The following is an 18,648-nucleotide window of genomic DNA, read 5'->3' as shown; positions in this document are numbered from 1 at the left end:
CCACATGCCAAACTCTAGTCTTATTTGAGCTGGTGATGTATACTTAAGAAGACTGGAAACCATTCTAAATGCACCAGTTATTATCCCGTCCACAGTAGCTGCGTCTCTCCCCCCTCGTCGACTCGCTTCCATAAGTTATTGGGATGAGCTTTGCCTGGATCACTTCAAGTAGTGGAGTAAAGCTGGATCTGACTGCCTTGCTCTTTAGATTTTCTAGCGCCAGTGCTAATGCATTTATTCTCCTCTTCAGCACTTCTTTTTGAGCACTTGCTATCTAATGTCGCACCTAAATATTTGTACTCTTTAACCTTCTCCAGCAGTTGTTTGGCCAGATACCGAGGTGTCCCTTTTGCATTTTTCTGGTTCTTGGTCTTGTCCAAATTGATGCTCAGGCCATTTCCGCCCGAGAAGGCTTGAGTTGGGTCTAGTAGATGCTGAAGGCCTACAGGGGTACGCGTTATGAGTACTTCGCTGTCAGCTTATAGTAAGTTTGAAAGGACAAGGCCCCTATTCTTCGGGGCGTGAGAATTACACAGTCTTACCTTGATGTTAAATCTGCCATAAAGAGATTAAACAGGGTAGGAGCTTAAACACAGCCTTGTTTCAACCCTTTAGTAGTTGGAATGCATCTAAAAAGATGGATTCCTAACTCCTGCTTTACTTGCTCAGCTGTTTCAGGAGGTGGAATGGAATTTTTCAATTATTCAGTTGACACCACAAATTGCGCCTGTCAATACGATCAAAAGCATATCGATAAAACGGAGATACAGGGTTAACTTGATTGCTGTTGTGGCGTCAATTAGTAAGGAAAGGGTTAGAATGTTAGTTGTAGTGCCAGTGTGCTCGCAGAAGTCTGTCTAAGAGGGAGGATGGCATTTTTACTAGCCCAAGATGTTAGCTCCTCTAAGATGAGCCCGGCAAAAGATTTGGCATCTTTATCAATAAGGGCTACCAATCTGTAGTTTTTTGCGTTCTTGTCACCGTGTTTATAGATTGGTGAGATGATCAAGCCCCTACGAAGCTGGGATTGCCTTCTCTCTTACAATTTCCAGGAAGACTAGCTCCAGAGTTCTGCCCAGTAGGATGGTTCTAAAATCAATAAGACGGGGGGTATGCCATTGGGTCCAGGTGCTCCCGCCCATCTCCCTTTGTATATCCACCTTGTGATTTGCCGAGCCAAAATTGCAATTGTAGATGTTACAGGGTGCTGTATGGTTCAGGAGTTGGTACCTCGTCTACATTTTCTGCACTGGTTTGTGTGTTCGGGTCACCATTAAAATGTTCCCAAACAAACTTCGCCCAGGCCTCCTCCGTTAAGTGTGAGCTGATTCCCCAAATGATTCACCTAATTTGCGCATCCTGGGCATATGTACGCCTCCCCTGACAAGGCCCTTCATTTCTCATAGGTCTGAGTTCCACTAAAGTTGCATGAACTTTCCCTAATGCCTTAGTGAAGCTTTCCCAACCGGCTATAGTATTCCTACTTGGCGTTTGTTGCTCTTGTATTAGGGTGTTTGTTGATGCCAGCAAATTTTGCAAGTGCCCGTTTTTGCATTTTTTATTCACTGTATAGATAGAACAAGCCGCTTTTATGGGCTGAATAGGCGTTGAAACTCACGCTGTGAGTGTAACTTCTTGTGGGACATGATCACTATTGTCCTTTTCTCCTAAGTGGTCAGCAGCAATTCTGCAGAATAAAGGTAGAGTTACAAAGGTGTAATTTATTGTTGTGCTGCCTGTTGCAGTGTGAAATGTTGCTGCCGGCTGGCAATCATCAGGGAACCGGCAGTTCAAGGCACGAAACCTAAGATGTTCGAGATCCCCCAGTACTTTCTTGGCTGATTTATTCTGCCTTCCCCATTTATTGCCAACCTAGGGCGGAATGCGTCATAGAAATTATGGATTTGCCAAAAGTCGTCATCCGCTGTTGTTCCCAGCAGGTGCAAATTAAAGTTCCCCCCATAAATATGAGGTTAGATGCTCCTCTTCCAGCAGCCTTGTTAACTCACCTACCAGTAAGTGGAGGTCCTTGGCCTTGTCTCTTGGGTGCAAATATACATTTATCACCAGCCTCATGTCTTTGTTTTCACTTTTGACAGCCTGTATCGCATTTTTCTTTGAAGACTTTTGATCCAGCACTTTGACGGTGTTGATGCTTGCTATTGAAGAATATATTGCGAGGCCTCCTTTGAGATGGCCCAATCTGGCCCTTTAGCTGGCTGTGAGTTGGAATGACATAAAGCCTTGTAGATGAAATGGCTGGTCCACCCAAGTCTCCTGTAAGAGAATAAGATTGGAAGCAGACCAGCAGCTGGGGGTCTGATGTTTCGTTTCCCAATCCATTTATATTCCAAGAGCATCGGCGTAGAGTGTCTTTGCCGGTCTGTATATGGTTGCTGCTATGTCAGGGGTTGGTGCTTTGCCCGTTTATTGCGCTTGCTAACCAAGCCCGATCTTGAGTTGCTGTGGCTGCTGTCTCATTGGGTATGGCCCACCGGGGGCTTATTTTGGTTGTTTGCGCAGGTGATGCACTTAGTGCGCATTTTAGTACTGAATAGATGCACTTCGTAGAGTGGTCGCGGTGGGTTCCTGGGTGTTCTTGGTTCCTTGCTAGCAATAGCTCTGGATAGCCCTGATTGAGGTAAGGCAGCGGCTTAATTCCCCAGAATCTAAGTTGCTCTTTTTCATTCAAGCCCCTCCTATCTGTGGTCAGCGATGCCCAGGTAGCTTTTGTTGCTTTATTGCTTAGATGGTTATTATATTCCACAGATTCTATAGATATCAAATCAAATGATTTTAGATCCTCCAGCCTGTTAATGTGTGTTAATAGCCGTACAATATCCCTCCTAGTTAGAATCTCACTGCGCCCTTTGGATTTATATTCGGGTATTAACAAAAAAGGGTGGTACTTGTTTCCAGCTAGACCCGCAGTGTGTTCGACACATTTAGTTGTTGAATGTTCAGGCGAGACTCTGGTGGTATCAGTAAAGTGGTCTGATAGGGTAAGGCACTGGATGTTGAGGCTGGCAGTGTATCCCTGATGGTACTGGTACCGGTAGGCCCACTGGCACTGCTTGGATTGATTCTATTACTGAGTCTGCTTCCGTTTTTGTTACTGGTTTATTGCTTGATCTGGGCATCCCCATCAATGCGAGTGCTGCTTCAGGTGGGATCCTTGATGCCCTGTGACCAGAGGTTACGTCGGAGTCCCCCTGTAAGACAGCCGCCTCACCCAGGGGGCCATGCCCAGCCCCCTGCTTGGGAGGCTGAGAACGAATACCCTGCTGCGAATAGTTCCTGGGCTGAAGAGTGGATTGGACCTCCTACACTTGGCGTTTCTCTATCTTCAGTCACCTCAATGCTTGTGTCCAGGGAGGGTCGGCTGGTTATGACTTGGGTGCCTGTGGCTGTACCGTTTAAGGGCCATAGAGAAGGACTTCTGGATGTTTGATTTTTGGAGTCGGTCTTTTTTTTTCTGCCGTTCCCTTTTTTGTTAGGTCTCGCCTGACCCAGCGCATGCGCTGGTCTGGCGAGACTTTTTGAGAGGGCTCCAAAAAGTGCTACCAGGCCAGCCTAGAGCTACAGTGCATGTGCGCGGGCGCTTGACCGCGATTACTTTCACTTTCACGGCCGCTTTGATGTTTGATCGCGGTCACTTTCACGGCCACTTGGCATAGCCAATAGGTCTCGCTTTTGGGACCTTATAAGTATTTAGTTATGCAACTGTTGCATGGCTAAACACTTATAAGGTCACAAAGGCGAGACCTATTGGCTATGCCAATGCTTGTTTTCTTTGCAGCTGCGGGCTTAGGTCGGGCTCCTTCATTCGGGGCTTGCAAAAGCCGCCTCGATGCAGACTGAGCCCGCGAGGGGGGAGCCAGCTGCCCCGAAGATGCAAGCTCTTTGATTCCCACATTAGTGTGAAAGTTTTTGCCTATTTGGTCCTCCCACTTGAGCTTCTTGCGCCGTTGAATCAGATACTGTAATAGATGCGTCCCTCCCAAGGGTGGAACCACCTGAGGGGCAGCCATTAAAGGTTCGGTTGATTTCTTTATCTCCGTCAGAAGGTCGCCCAGCATCGAGGGCAGGGTTGATATTTTCTCCACAATTGGGTAGAAAGTACAGCTTATTTTTGTTCACTCTGTGCCTGCTTGAGCCTGCTTGATAAGATTATTTAAATTGTCTAGTTTTCCTTCAATTTCGGAAACAAAAAGAGCCAGAGAGTCCATTTTGTCTGATTGGTACTGTAAGGCCATCTCAAGTTGTTTCTCCAGTTTGAAATCGCTTTTGGATGTCGGACTGTTTTTCTCTAAAGACGGATCCGGTGTGTATGAGGCTACCAATTCATCCCATGCTTGCGTTGTGAGGTAGGAGATGTCGTAGTCTGAGCCCCGAGTGTCAGCCTTGCTTTGGGACGGATCATTGTTGGTGCAGCTGAGAGGGCTTGAAGGGCTACATTGTGATGTAAGTTGTCATTACTACTGGCAAGAGGTTTGTCTGGGGCTGGAATGCAAAGTAACGGGGTTAGCAGCCTTGGCATGACCGTTGGAGGCACCTTGTCTAGTTGCCTATTGTCGTGCATTGTTGGTTCCTCGTGAGTCTCCCTATTCACTTGCCTTGCAGACAGGGCCGGTCCTGCGTGCTTGTTGTTTTCAACCAAATCCATTGCAGTGGCTGCTTCATTTACTCTCGATCTCATGAGCCCTTCACAAGCCACATTAAAGCGGTCCACAGCCACTGGTTGTAGTGGAGAAGGAAGCCCATTTACCCCATCATTACTTGAGCAAGCACTGATCCAGGATCTTTTAGAAAGGAAAGTTTGATGTATATCTTTGGCTAATAGCCTAGTGTTACTGACATTAATGCTTTCTCTGGGACGGACTCTTTAGGACTTGGGGCTAAAAGCCCTTTTTTTATGTTAATGCCGCCTATTTCATGGCGTTACAACAACGTTTGTTTGTTGTAACGCCTATTTCCTGGCGGCTTCTTTTCCTTTTATTGGCTGCTGAGGAAGTTGATGCTTTACTCTCCCCGATCTAATTTTTCCCTATCCATGCCCTTCTGTTCAAGTTGTAACTTTTGATATGTGATTTCCAGGTGTCTGTGTGCTTAAGCCCAGGTGGACAACTAGAGCCGCTAACCCTTGGTGGAAGTAATGATGGCAGTAGGGCTTGTTAAAGCGTTTGTAACAATAGGACAGGCAGTAGGACAGAGGCTTAGTCATGCAGGCCTCTGCCTGTGTAGTAAGAATAGTCTGGCTTTGCTGATCCCAATGGCCAGTAGTTGTCGCCAATAGTTAGTTGTACGTTTATATTCTGGCAAATTGACAGAAGCAGGCAGTGCATGGTCAGGTGATGCAGGCCTGTCTCCCTGCTGGCCGCTGAATGTGCTCAATCGGGACTCCAGGTTAAGATTCGGTTGTTATTGCCACTGAATCAAGAGTTTTACCTCCAGCACAGTGCTTTATAACACAGCCCTTCTGTCAATAGGGCCCCTTTCCACTGGGACTCTGGTGGAGCCACTGCACGTCTAGGGAGCACTGCGGGGGTGCAGCACCAGACAGGGAGAGGTGAGGCAGGAAGCTACAGGACAGCCTAGAGTGGCTGCTTCCCCACTCACCACAATCCCCCTATAGCCGGGGGAGCCCTAATGGCGGGTGCACTAAATCAGCCCTTTGCTCACAGCCTGGTCACTAGACCCAACTGATTCCCCCACCGTTCTCAGACCCTTCTCCCAGCTCACTGCCTTAACTCCTTGCAGCCGTACCACGTCATCGCCAGTCCTGACCTGGCGTGGAGGGTCGCAACATGAAATGACCAAGCAGAGTGGACAGCTCAAGGACACTACCCCTGCAACGCGTCTTTCGAGGCTCAGCAGGCCTGCCAGGGCCTGATCCGAACCAGGCGCAACAACATCTGGCCGGGTGGTGGTGAAGAACTTGGAGGAAGGTTGCAGGTGTGGGAGGGCGGAAGCGGCAGGTCGACACTGGCAACTCCCCTACAACGAGAACAGCAACTCCAACAGCTGCAGTGCCTGACGTAACCGCGTGATAGGAGAGGAGGCAGACAAACATCTGGAATCCATAGGGCTATCGCTACTTTCATATGTCACAGGTTTACCTGCAGAGATTGAAGATACACTCATTATCCTCAGTCGTCTCCGTCTCTTCTTGGTTTATAAAACAAACACTGATGTCTCCACACGTTACAAGTATTTACGGTTATTGAATAGAGGTAGGAGTGAGGTGGGTGCAGTGCGAGGATTCATGTAACCAGTTCCTACGCTAAAACAACCAGCTGGATTGCATGTCCTATAAAACACATTACTTCCTCTGTTCCTACCCTGCCTGACCCAGCTCACACTATTAATGGAGCACCTGTGGCCTGGCAGGGACCATGTTCCGCTATTTGTGCATCAGGGTTTATCATGCAGACCAATATCTGTTTGATGGAAACCTTACACGGACGATCATCTCCTTGACGTCCCAGATATCCTTCTGGAAGATGCTCTCGTTATCGGTGGCTGGGCGCATTGCCCTTTCGAAGATGGTGGTGCTACCCCTACGCCTCGATTACTTTACCAATTTACTACTGTATATTCCCCCATCCTTTTTTTCGACATCTTGAAAGACTGATCTGTGACTTAATATAGAACAAATCTCGATGAATAGTGGCGTTCTCGAAACTGTATTTACCAGCTGATCAGGGAGGGATGGCAATGCCTAACTAAGAACACTATTACCTAGCATCCCAGCTTCAGTGGGTGGCTCGCTGGATGGCAGGATTACACCTCGCAGAAACGGATGCCCCTGTCTGGTAGCCCTACTACATTTCTTCCACCCATGGACTAAGGTGCCCTGGCCTCGTCCCCCTATTATTATACTTGCCTTACCGTTGTTTTCGCTGCAGCTTATATCTTACTAAAGACAGTACACCCTACACCCCTGCAGTCCCACTGCTTGGCCCGCCCACGGGCTGAAGGATCACCCCGACGGTGGAGCTGATGGCATGGCATACAGTGGGCCTCCACACGCTTGCTGGTTTTTATTGTGATGGTGTACTCCTCTCATATGAGACTCCGATAAAAGAAGAGGGCCAAGCCCCGGGACGATTTCTTTGCTATAATTCATGGGTCGATACATTGGGGCGGGGCGGGGGGGGGGGTCATCTTACAAGAGCCTCAGTTGCACCTTACAATTCAATATCTTCATGTCATGGGAGCGGGACGTCATCTTATCCATTGGTTCTCTCACTCGCCCTGGGTGCATGACGCTACACCACTGACAATGTTGTGGCAACGCTGAGAAAATGATATAGCTCGTCCCTGCACTACAAGAGAGTGGAATATGCTTTCAGTGGGCCCTACCTACATCCCCCAAAACACCAGCTTTAAGCTGATACAACTTTGTAATCATAAAGAAGCACATAGGACCATACAGAACGACATTGATATATACACAAATATTCATACAATACATATATATATATATACAAAAATACATCAAACCTTTGTACTATAAAAACATACAAATACATTCAAATATCATGAATAGTATAAAATCCAATAGCAACCATTAATTCAAAGAATAAAGTCCATTGTGAATATTCCCAAGCTATTTTGAACACTTATATATTCATATTTTTCAAGAATATATAAACAAACATAAACTTAATTGGTGTGCAGCCTATCGAAAATACCCCAACAGTAAAGTTAAAATGGGGGAAGGTATATATAATTAAAGCGATCTCACCTCTACTTTAGCGAAGTTGGATTCCCGCAAATATCAATCTGTTTCCACACGATCAATAGATCGGTATTGTAATAAAATTCAGTAAAGAATTCAAGGATGTATATAACATTGAGTCATACAGATGTCTTTCAAAAGGTCTAAAGGTTTGGTAACCGAGAAGAAAAGAGAAAAAAGTTCTTCAATAGAAAAACCGCGAAAATAAAAAATAAAAAATAAACACGAACAATAATTTTTGTTCGTAGGTACTCAAAATGAATGGTTGTCAATGATCAACAAAAATAAATAAGCAACAAACTTGTATATGTTTAATCCATGAAATATTATCAGCGATTCAATTTATATACAGCATGCCAATGTGTATTTAAAACGAGATATCCAATTGATTAAACCATATTATGGTCATACTAAAGAATAATCCCAAATAATAGCTCACCTAAATAATGTTGGAAATTCACTTGAAAAATATAATTGAGACCATCGATAAAGGATGCCAGTATGTCCTTTGAGTCATGACGCCAAGTGGCATGAGTCTGAATGTTATTAGAACATTTCAGAGCGCTAGGATATAAACAAAGCGAGAGGAAAGCGATGAACGAAGGAAAAGTACACAAAAGTAAAAAACAGCAATAAGTGAAAAAACAAAAAAATATAATAATAATCAAATCAAAATAATTTGCTATAAGTATGAGAAATAAGCATGACCACAGTGCTAGTAGTCACAAATAGAATAAATTCTTCTTAAGATTGATAAATATTCAAACAACGCATGGGCGCTTGGTCACAGGATACAGTCACGAATTAAGAATTAATTCAAGTTGTCAAACCTATGTAATGCTATTCTATTGACATAGCATAAAAACCCATAAGGCATGTAGCATGTATATCTCCAAAACATGTTTGAACACGGTATCGCTGACCCCAATATAAGGCAAAAAATGCTGTTGACTATCAATCCCTACTAAAAGTCTGACCGTAAAGTTAGGTAGCGAGTAACTGCAACAGAATTTCCAGTTACCAGGATTCAAAAGGACGAGTGATTTAGGCGAAATTAAAGCTTACCTTTTCCTGATACGAAAAGCAGCGAAAGGAGTAACGCGATCAAACAGCACACCTGTGTGTTCACAGGTTACCGCGGGAATGCTATTTAAATCTGTTGCCGGAAATGAGGTGGCGCCACCCAAAGTATAAATTGGAGGGCCTGTAAATAAAGGCGCCATATTGGAGTAGCGTAAAGCGAGCATCAGAAAATGTAAACCTAAAAATAAAAACGGCTTTGAATATATAAAGAAGGAAGTAAATGACCAAAAATTCCAAAAGTAATAACTAAGGCATTACCATCTGCCAATATGTAAACAGAGAGGAAGAAATAAAAACAATAATATATAACGTAAATAGAAAAAATAATTATTAATATATCGCGTCCGAAATGTGCCCGATGTGCCTCCCCCTGGACCGAATACATTGTATTCTGGGGGAGGTACATAGACGATATCATCTGTCTCTGGTCCGGTTCTGTTGAAAAATTGGAGCAATACCACACATATCTAAATGATAATGTGTTCAATGTAAAACTGACTATGTCTTACCATAAAAGCAGTATGAATTTTCTTGATATCAACTTTTATGTTGAAAATGACATGATCCAAAGTAAACTCTATAGAAAGGAGACTGCATGCAATTCAGTTCTACATGCCTCTAGTGCCCATGCAAGTTCAGTAATTAAGAACATCCCCTTTGGGGAATTTGTACGCATTAGAAGGAATTGCAGCGAGGAGAACAATTTTCTCTTAAATGTCAGTGAAACTAAAAAAAGATTTCAAACCAGAGGTTACAGTAAGAAGATTCTTGATAATGCTGAAAGAAGAATTTTGTCCTCAACCAGGGATGCAACACTACTGGACAAAAACAAAATTGGTGACAAATCTAACAACATGGCAAGATTTATTACTCAATACACTACACATAGTGATGGTATATTTAGAGCTCTAAGAAAGAATTGGCATCTATTGACTTCCATTGCTGGACTCAAAGATAGTATTTCCTTAATGCCTAGTGTTACATACAAAAAAGGCGTTTCCTTGAGAAACGATTTGTGTCCCAGTTATATTACCTCCCCACAAACAAGTGGTACTTGGCTTCCAAACAAACCTAAAGGATTCTTTGTTTGCGGTAGCTGTAATGTATGCCCCATGGGTAAAAACAAAACCAAAAGCTTCTCGTACAACTGTGTACGAACGTTTAACATCAACGAATTTATCAATTGTAATACTACCCATGTTGTATATATCCTGGGATGTGACTGTGACATCATTTACGTGGGTAGTACCATCCGCCCTTTAAAAACACGTATACAAGAACATAGGAGAGCACTAATAAATAATGATACCAGATACCCCATCACTGAACATTACAGGATGAAACATACAGACTGCCCTTCTTCTTTTTGGTTCCATGGAATAGAACATATTCCTGGAGGCAAAAGAGGACAAAATAGAGAGTTGATACTGAGACAATGTGAATCTAAATGGATTTGTCGTCTACGAGCTGCCACCTTGGGACACAATTCTGATACCGAGATGCATTATTTTTTATGATGGTTGAACTATATTTTTTTATTTAAGCTGAGCCTCTGTTCTATGTTCGTGACGATACACGGTCATAATCAATATGTGTATTTAATCATTTGGATATGATCTGGGATCAGTTCATACCTGTCCGATGCATCACTTACATATATATATTTTTTAGATTGTATTTTTCCTTTCTCTTTTCATGTGTGTATGTCCATAGTGCTATTGTCTATTTTCTCACTCCCAGTATATATCTGGGATGTGGTACAAATAATAAATATATTCTTCTTTGTAAAGACATCTATTTCGACAATATAGGTGGAGATATATTACCTCCAATCAATTAAGATATATACAACATTTATTTTTCAGTCCCAAATATATTACTTTTGTCTGGCCCGTAAATACTGCATACACAACTATGCCTGACTTATACATCACTCAAATACGGCACATTTCGCTCGACTGTATATTACATGTGCTTGTATCTTTCAGATGTCCGGTCTAATAATACTATTCCGGCAATAAGATCCGAATTCACATTTGTGATTAAGTGTGATTATTATATCACTTAAATATGGCGCTTCTCGGCCGATTTTACAATATATGTAGCCGTTTTTTTCAGATATTCGGTTTACCAGTACTATCCGGACCATGCGTTCCGCATCTGCAATTATGATCAAGTGGGAGTATTCCACTCAGGTCTCGTTACATTTCGGACGCGATATATTAATAATTATTTTTTCTATTTACGTTATATATTATTGTTTTTATTTCTTCCTCTCTGTTTACATATTGGCAGATGGTAATGCCTTAGTTATTACTTTTGGAATTTTTGGTCATTTACTTCCTTCTTTATATATTCAAAGCCGTTTTTATTTTTAGGTTTACATTTTCTGATGCTCGCTTTACGCTACTCCAATATGGCGCCTTTATTTACAGGCCCTCCAATTTATACTTTGGGTGGCGCCACCTCATTTCCGGCAACAGATTTAAATAGCATTCCCGCGGTAACCTGTGAACACACAGGTGTGCTGTTTGATCGCGTTACTCCTTTCGCTGCTTTTCGTATCAGGAAAAGGTAAGCTTTAATTTCGCCTAAATCACTCGTCCTTTTGAATCCTGGTAACTGGAAATTCTGTTGCAGTTACTCGCTACCTAACTTTACGGTCAGACTTTTAGTAGGGATTGATAGTCAACAGCATTTTTTGCCTTATATTGGGGTCAGCGATACCGTGTTCAAACATGTTTTGGAGATATACATGCTACATGCCTTATGGGTTTTTATGCTATGTCAATAGAATAGCATTACATAGGTTTGACAACTTGAATTAATTCTTAATTCGTGACTGTATCCTGTGACCAAGCGCCCATGCGTTGTTTGAATATTTATCAATCTTAAGAAGAATTTATTCTATTTGTGACTACTAGCACTGTGGTCATGCTTATTTCTCATACTTATAGCAAATTATTTTGATTTGATTATTATTATATTTTTTTGTTTTTTCACTTATTGCTGTTTTTTACTTTTGTGTACTTTTCCTTCGTTCATCGCTTTCCTCTCGCTTTGTTTATATCCTAGCGCTCTGAAATGTTCTAATAACATTCAGACTAATGCCACTTGGCGTCATGACTCAAAGGACATACTGGCATCCTTTATCGATGGTCTCAATTATATTTTTCAAGTGAATTTCCAACATTATTTAGGTGAGCTATTATTTGGGATTATTCTTTAGTATGACCATAATATGGTTTAATCAATTGGATATCTCGTTTTAAATACACATTGGCATGCTGTATATAAATTGAATCGCTGATAATATTTCATGGATTAAACATATACAAGTTTGTTGCTTATTTATTTTTGTTGATCATTGACAACCATTCATTTTGAGTACCTACGAACAAAAATTATTGTTCGTGTTTATTTTTTATTTTTTATTTTTTATTTTCGCGGTTTTTCTATTGAAGAACTTTTTTCTCTTTTCTTCTCGGTTACCAAACCTTTAGACCTTTTGAAAGACATCTGTATGACTCAATGTTATATACATCCTTGAATTCTTTACTGAATTTTATTACAATACCGATCTATTGATCGTGTGGAAACAGATTGATATTTGCGGGAATCCAACTTCGCTAAAGTAGAGGTGAGATCGCTTTAATTATATATACCTTCCCCCATTTTAACTTTACTGTTGGGGTATTTTCGATAGGCTGCACACCAATTAAGTTTATGTTTGTTTATATATTCTTGAAAAATATGAATATATAAGTGTTCAAAATAGCTTGGGAATATTCACAATGGACTTTATTCTTTGAATTAATGGTTGCTATTGGATTTTATACTATTCATGATATTTGAATGTATTTGTATGTTTTTATAGTACAAAGGTTTGATGTATTTTTGTATATATATATATATGTATTGTATGAATATTTGTGTATATATCAATGTCGTTCTGTATGGTCCTATGTGCTTCTTTGTCGTTTACAATATAGTGTATGACTATATATTTTTATATCAATGTAGTTATGTCTGTATATTTGTTTGTTACTTGTTTCAGCCCTGAAGAAGTTCTTGTCTTATAGAACGAAACGCGTTGGCTGATGTCTGTTTTTAAGAAAATATACAAGGATTAAAGAAACATAATAAGGACTCTCCATATTGTTTTGGACTTCTTACTGGTGCACCTTCCTCTTTCGTTAAAAAAGTCTTTATATCTGTAAATCAGTAAAGTCCTTCTGCGGCGGACTTTTGGAAGAATTGTGCACAGGACTTATATTTTTGTATACAGTAAGACTGAGGTGCAGAACCGGTGGTCAGCCGTGGTGGTGCTTTGTGTTAAGAACTTTGTAATCATACACAGGGCATACCACACGCCTGATCAAATCAACCATCATTTCCATATAACAGGCGCTGCCTGTCCTTGTTGGGATCATCTAGACATGCTGTGGTTAAGTCCCTCACTGCATCAATACTGGTGTGAAGTGAAACGTCATCTGTTCACATGTAGGGGGCGACGGCTTACGCATACCTGAGAGGTTTGCCTGATTGGCCTTTACTCTAGGGAGAAGAAGCACGGAGCAACCACACGTTTGCTTATTAGTGTCCAAGCTACTGATCACGCGGCGTTGGAAGTCCCACAAGCCACCGTCAGTAGAGGCTTGGTCACGCCCTGTCATCATTTGGGCCAGAGCAGAGAGTGTGTCCAGGCTCCTTACAGACTGATGTGGCGACACACGAGACTGCTGACCCACTGCTTACACTTGCAGAGGTGACCCGACACCACTCGATGCTGTGACCAGTGATGTCATGTGATATACTGCAAGCTGTTTTTGTTATGATTGAGGATAGTCGGGGCAGACCGGGACTGTCGGGGGGGTGCGGCGCATTTCCTTTCTTTTTCTATGTCCTGTTGATGGTCATTGAAGGTTGAAACCCTATGAATAAGTTTGATGTTATTACCATACAATGCTGCAGTCAGGATCACAATGTATGACATGAGCTAATTGAATGTATCATTGTAATTAATGTAACCATAGATCCCCTGTCTGGAACTGCTTTAGCCTGGTAACTTCTCGCCCTAATGATTGTCACACTGTATTATCTCAAGGCCAATTCCATTTCCTCTTTGGATTATGCTTATGCTGTGATGTATTGTGTCCTGCTATTGTAAAGTTCCACATACAAAAAACCTTAATAAACAGACCAAACAAAAACCAAAAACGTGACTTCCACTGCTGAGCACTTTAGCAGACCTTCTGACATAATTTGTAGACATCAGCGCCTTCCACAATTCGAGCAGGCATTGCGGGGTGTCGGCACATCACCCACAAAGGACATCCAGGGAAGACCGCCCCCTCGGAAGTCTGCGTGGGACACATGTTCCAAGCATGCAGGCTCCAGGAATCACCACAGATGCTTAACCGGCCAATCAGCAAAGACCTTTCCGTGGCCATCCGAGTACATGTGTTTACAATGTTATTAATGATGTGCACACGCATGATGTGACGCAGCGCTGCGCATCTCTGAGTGACATGGGGGGGAAGTCTTGAATACATCATTCAGACCTAGGACTACAACAAATGTTAAAGTATGATTTAAATGTATATTTAAATGTATATTTAAAAAAACATATTTTAGATGAGAACTACTGGTAAAAAAATCATACTGGGATGAGCTGGGTGTAGGTCAAAAAATAGAAAACATTTTCTCCATAAATGAGAATGAGAGGGTGTGAGATTGCTCTCAATCCTAGGGTACAAAATTGGGACGCAATAAAAGATGCATTGCAAATGTAGGTCGTCGGCAAAGATCTTTTCCATGCCACGCTTGTTACAAGTCCTTAAGGATGTCTTCTTGGTCTTAGCGCAGGGCACTACCATGCTACAAATATCGGAATATTCTTAAATGCAGATGTAACAAAACCTCCCCCTGTGCCAACTCTTGAGAGAACTCAGGAAAACCTGTGTGCGCGAACTCCCCGGGAAACACATCTAACCTGTGACGGAAGCGATGGGTGGAAGGTGTAGGTGTTTCATTTTTAAATATGTATTAAAGTGCTGAGCTGTACAAGAGGCTGATAGGCTGTAGGTAGCTTTGCATCAAATGTTAGCCATGAAATACTGAAGAGCATGAATCACTTTACCAAGAATCCCACGCCAACGAGGAATATTGAAAGAGTGTGAATCCTTGGGGATTCACTGCTGGATCAGGGCAGGTAACTTACCTTCACAACACTCTTCAGTTCCAGTTTTTCTCGATCTCTTTCCCTCTGTGCCTTCGCCTTTTCCAGACGGTCTTCAATCACCACTTCTTCAAATTCCCTGTACTAAAAAGAAGGACAAACAATATTGTGGGTAAAAGAAGTGAAGCCACTGACGTTAGAGGCTGAGAACACAAGGTGTCGCAGAGCAGAGCTTAGCTGGAAAGGTATCCACGCATCAACAGTTGCGCTCCAACTTTGTCCTATTTTCCTAGTGAAAAACAACGTTTTCCCCCCATTCTCTTCATCTATATTGTATCAGCCTTGTACCCTGGCTCTTGTTATGTAGTCTGATTTTTATATAGGGCCTTGATTTAGAAGCGTACTGCATATTTCTCTCCGGTTCTCCATCTAGTTTTCTCTTTCTTTATTCTTTGTTATCTTCAATGCTGTTGCAGTTTTACACTCTTGTTTTTCAACCTTTCAATGTTTATGTCTATGTTGGTTATTTCACCACTACTCCATGGGTGGACTTTTGGCAGCAGGTTCACAGACCTCTCCAAAGGCTCAGGTGGAGCCTTTTAGTGATTCAACACTGTGCCACCCCTGGAGAAGAGGCACCAGGTACCAGCCAGCCACCAGGAACTGTAACTTACTGCTTCTTCATCGTGGGCACTGCCATTCAGGTCATAGACGTACAGATGTGCACAATCACATTTTCAGCAGTGAGAATAAATCTCGTTAACCATTAAACTACACACTTTTAAAAGCAACATTTTCTTTCTATTTTATCTTTTTACAAAATGAAAACAATGAAAACAAAGTAATAAAGCGCCAGAAAACCCAAAATCGGCATAAATATAAGGTAGGTACATTACTGTTACTTTTAACAGAAAAAGGGAAATGTTCCCCTAGGTACATCATGTTATACAAGCCTGTCTCTTTAAGGCAGCGGAAGGCCACCACAATCCCTGGATGCATCACAGGGGCAGCTGAGTCCTCAGTGTGTTTTGACTCTATTGAAGGGAGTAAGAACCATGCGTGTGGGGGAGAGGGTGGACTCCAAGATGGCCGCTCTCCTCTGCAATCCCATCAACTTCAGAGCTGCGCGGCAGCGGAAGGCCACCACAATCCCTGGATGCATCACAGGGGCAGCTGAGTCCTCAGTGTGTTTTGACTCTATTGAAGGGAGTAAGAACCATGCATGTGGGGGAGAGGGTGGACTCCAAGATGGCCGCTCTCCTCTGCAATCCCATCAACTTCAGAGCTGCACGGCAGGGGAACGCCACCACAATCCCTGGATGCATCACAGGGGCTGCTGAGTCCTCAGTGTGTTTTGACTCTTTTGAAGGGAGTATGAACAATGCGTGTGGGGAAGAGGGTGGACTCTAAGATGGTTGCTCTCCTCTGCAATCCCATCAACTTCAGAGCTGCGTGACTACTCCACGTAGATCTGGCCTGTGGCCCTGATATCTGAACTGGAGAGTGGATCTAAGAGGTCCTCTGCGAGCCCAAACAACACACCAGTAGGAAACGCTGCGGAGGCAAGATAGTGGCATAGTGGGATTGGATCGATTGAAGGGTCTGCCACAGTACTGACAAAGACACTGCCACTGCTTGATTTGAGCCGGTGGTTTCTGGTGCTCGGCACCAGCACTTAATTGTCAACACCGACACTTTTGACACTCTGTCTGAAGGTGGCACTGTTTGGCTAATTTAGAGATGACCACAACATCACTTGATTATCAATTCAGTGTACATTGGAAATAAATATCACCTGCCACCCAAGCCATTCTTATAGCTTTGGGGACCTGCAATAGTCTGAAATATCACACTTGTAAGAGTGTGTTGGTTAGTAGTTGTGTTGGGACTGTCATTGGCAGGGCTGACACAGGCAGTGAGTGGTGCAAGCTGCAGTGGCTTCCTGAGGAGACCCCTGGCACTTATTTATTTTTACAAATTAAGCCCTGGCTCGTATCCAGAGTTCCTGCGGAAGTGCCTGTGCTCCCCCGGAGGAGCCGGATTCCGTGGGCCTGTGTTCCAACTACAGAGTAGCAATGAGGTATGGGGAGAAGAGGCCGCCTGGAAGGAGGCAGAGAATACCCATGCTTGTGGTGCTTCCATCCAGGGTTGCCAATTTTCGAGAAAAAAATACTGGCCATTTGTTGTTGTTTTAAGAGTCTGCCAAGGCCCGGGCATGATAAGAAATAGGAGTTTAAACAAAATTGCATGTATTAATTTGTAACATGACTTTTCTGCCCTTTTTTTACCTTAATTAATAGTCATGGATCATAACACAGCTCTAGAACACATTTAAATGTGCTTTCTAGTTTCTGTTTGAAGTATGTACTGATAAGGGCTAAAAATCCTGGCTTTAAGTGATTTTTCTTATTTTCGTACTGGCTGAGACATTAAAATATCCGTGGTGCCGGGAGAAAACTGGTCAGGTGGCAACCCAAGCCCCATCAGAAGTGCACAGTTACAATGATACAGCTGCGGCACCCACCCCTCCCCCAAACAATGCGCTGCCATACCCAAAGAGGATCTTGTTTTACTCTGAAGAACAGAACTTTAAATGGGTAGGTACCATCAGGTACTCCGTGTCTGCACTTCTTTAATTTGAAAGGGAGAGTACCGGCACTGCTCCAATGCTTTTAATGGGAGAGTACCAGCACTTCTCAGCACTCCTCCAATGCTTTGAATGGGAGAGTACCAGCACCTCTCAGCACTCCTCCAATGCTTTGAATGGGAGAGTACCAGCACTTCTCAGCACTCCTCCAATGCCTGGAATAGGAGAGTACCGGCCCTTCAACACTCCTCCAATGCTTGAATGGGAGAGTACCAGCACTTCTCAGCACTCGTCCAATGCCTGGAATAGGAGAGTACCGGCCCTTCAACACTCCTCCAATGCTTTGAATGGGAGAGTACCAGCACCTCTCAGCACTCCTCCAATGCTTTGAATGGGAGAGTACCAGCACTCGTCCAATGCCTGGAATAGGAGAGTACCGGCCCTTCAACACTCCTCCAATGCTTGAATGGGAGAGTACCAGCACTTCTCAGTAGCAAACATGTCCTCTGGGAGAAGGAGTACCTGCACTTCTATATTTCCATTTCAAGCACTGCTGAAGACTCTGGACCCACAGGATGTCTATATTAATGAAGCTCAGTTCAGAGACTACGTACAACTGCGGAAGCCTTGATTATTGCAAGTGCAGAGTGGCAACGAGATGTGGGGAGGGAAGGCCACTGAAAAGAGGTAGGTAGTGCTCGTGGTCACAGGTAAGTTTCTGCCCTGGTCATCGTTGCACGGTTGGGGCTCGCTCAGAAGCGCACAGTTGTGACTACACAGCTGCACTATGCCCTCCAAAGCCAATAAACAACGCACTGCTACTCCCACTGAAGACTCCGGGCTCACCGGATGGCGAGGGATGAAGTAGCTGACCTGCCAGTTTGTTCAAGGTCTGTACTTATAACAGATGAAGCCTAGATTCAAGTTTTGCAAGGCCAAATCCGCCATGTAGACCAGAGACTGGCCTCGCAGAAAACCACGATGGAGAACATTAATGTCCGCTTCTTGGTGACGGAACAAGATGTGAGAACTTCAGACCAGGAGATGTCCACA

At 43.2% G+C, this 18,648-nt stretch overlaps 2 protein-coding genes across 3 annotated transcripts in view; one reads left to right on the top strand and one right to left on the bottom strand.

The window, feature by feature from the left end:
* Window positions 1-14,031, top strand: part of LRCH3 (leucine rich repeats and calponin homology domain containing 3) — a 516,524-nt gene extending 502,493 nt beyond the window's left edge. Inside the window, exon 21 of the mRNA XM_085635769.1 lies at window positions 12,885-14,031. Within this exon, the coding sequence (XP_085491895.1) occupies window positions 12,885-12,890 (6 nt within the window). The 3' untranslated portion in view covers window positions 12,891-14,031. The remainder of the gene's footprint in view (window positions 1-12,884) is intronic.
* Window positions 1-18,648, bottom strand: part of DRC9 (dynein regulatory complex subunit 9) — a 132,572-nt gene that overhangs the window by 1,687 nt on the left and 112,237 nt on the right. For both annotated transcript variants that reach the window (XM_085635772.1, XM_085635773.1), the window contains exon 9: window positions 15,051-15,152. In XM_085635772.1, the coding sequence (XP_085491898.1) occupies window positions 15,051-15,152 (102 nt within the window). The remainder of the gene's footprint in view (window positions 1-15,050; window positions 15,153-18,648) is intronic.

The sequence above is a fragment of the Triturus cristatus genome, chromosome 11 (genome assembly GCF_964204655.1).
Source record: "Triturus cristatus chromosome 11, aTriCri1.1, whole genome shotgun sequence".
Classification (NCBI taxonomy): Eukaryota; Metazoa; Chordata; class Amphibia; order Caudata; family Salamandridae; genus Triturus; species Triturus cristatus.
Note: the sequence above shows the minus strand (reverse complement) of the source record. Positions and strands in the feature narration are given on the sequence as shown.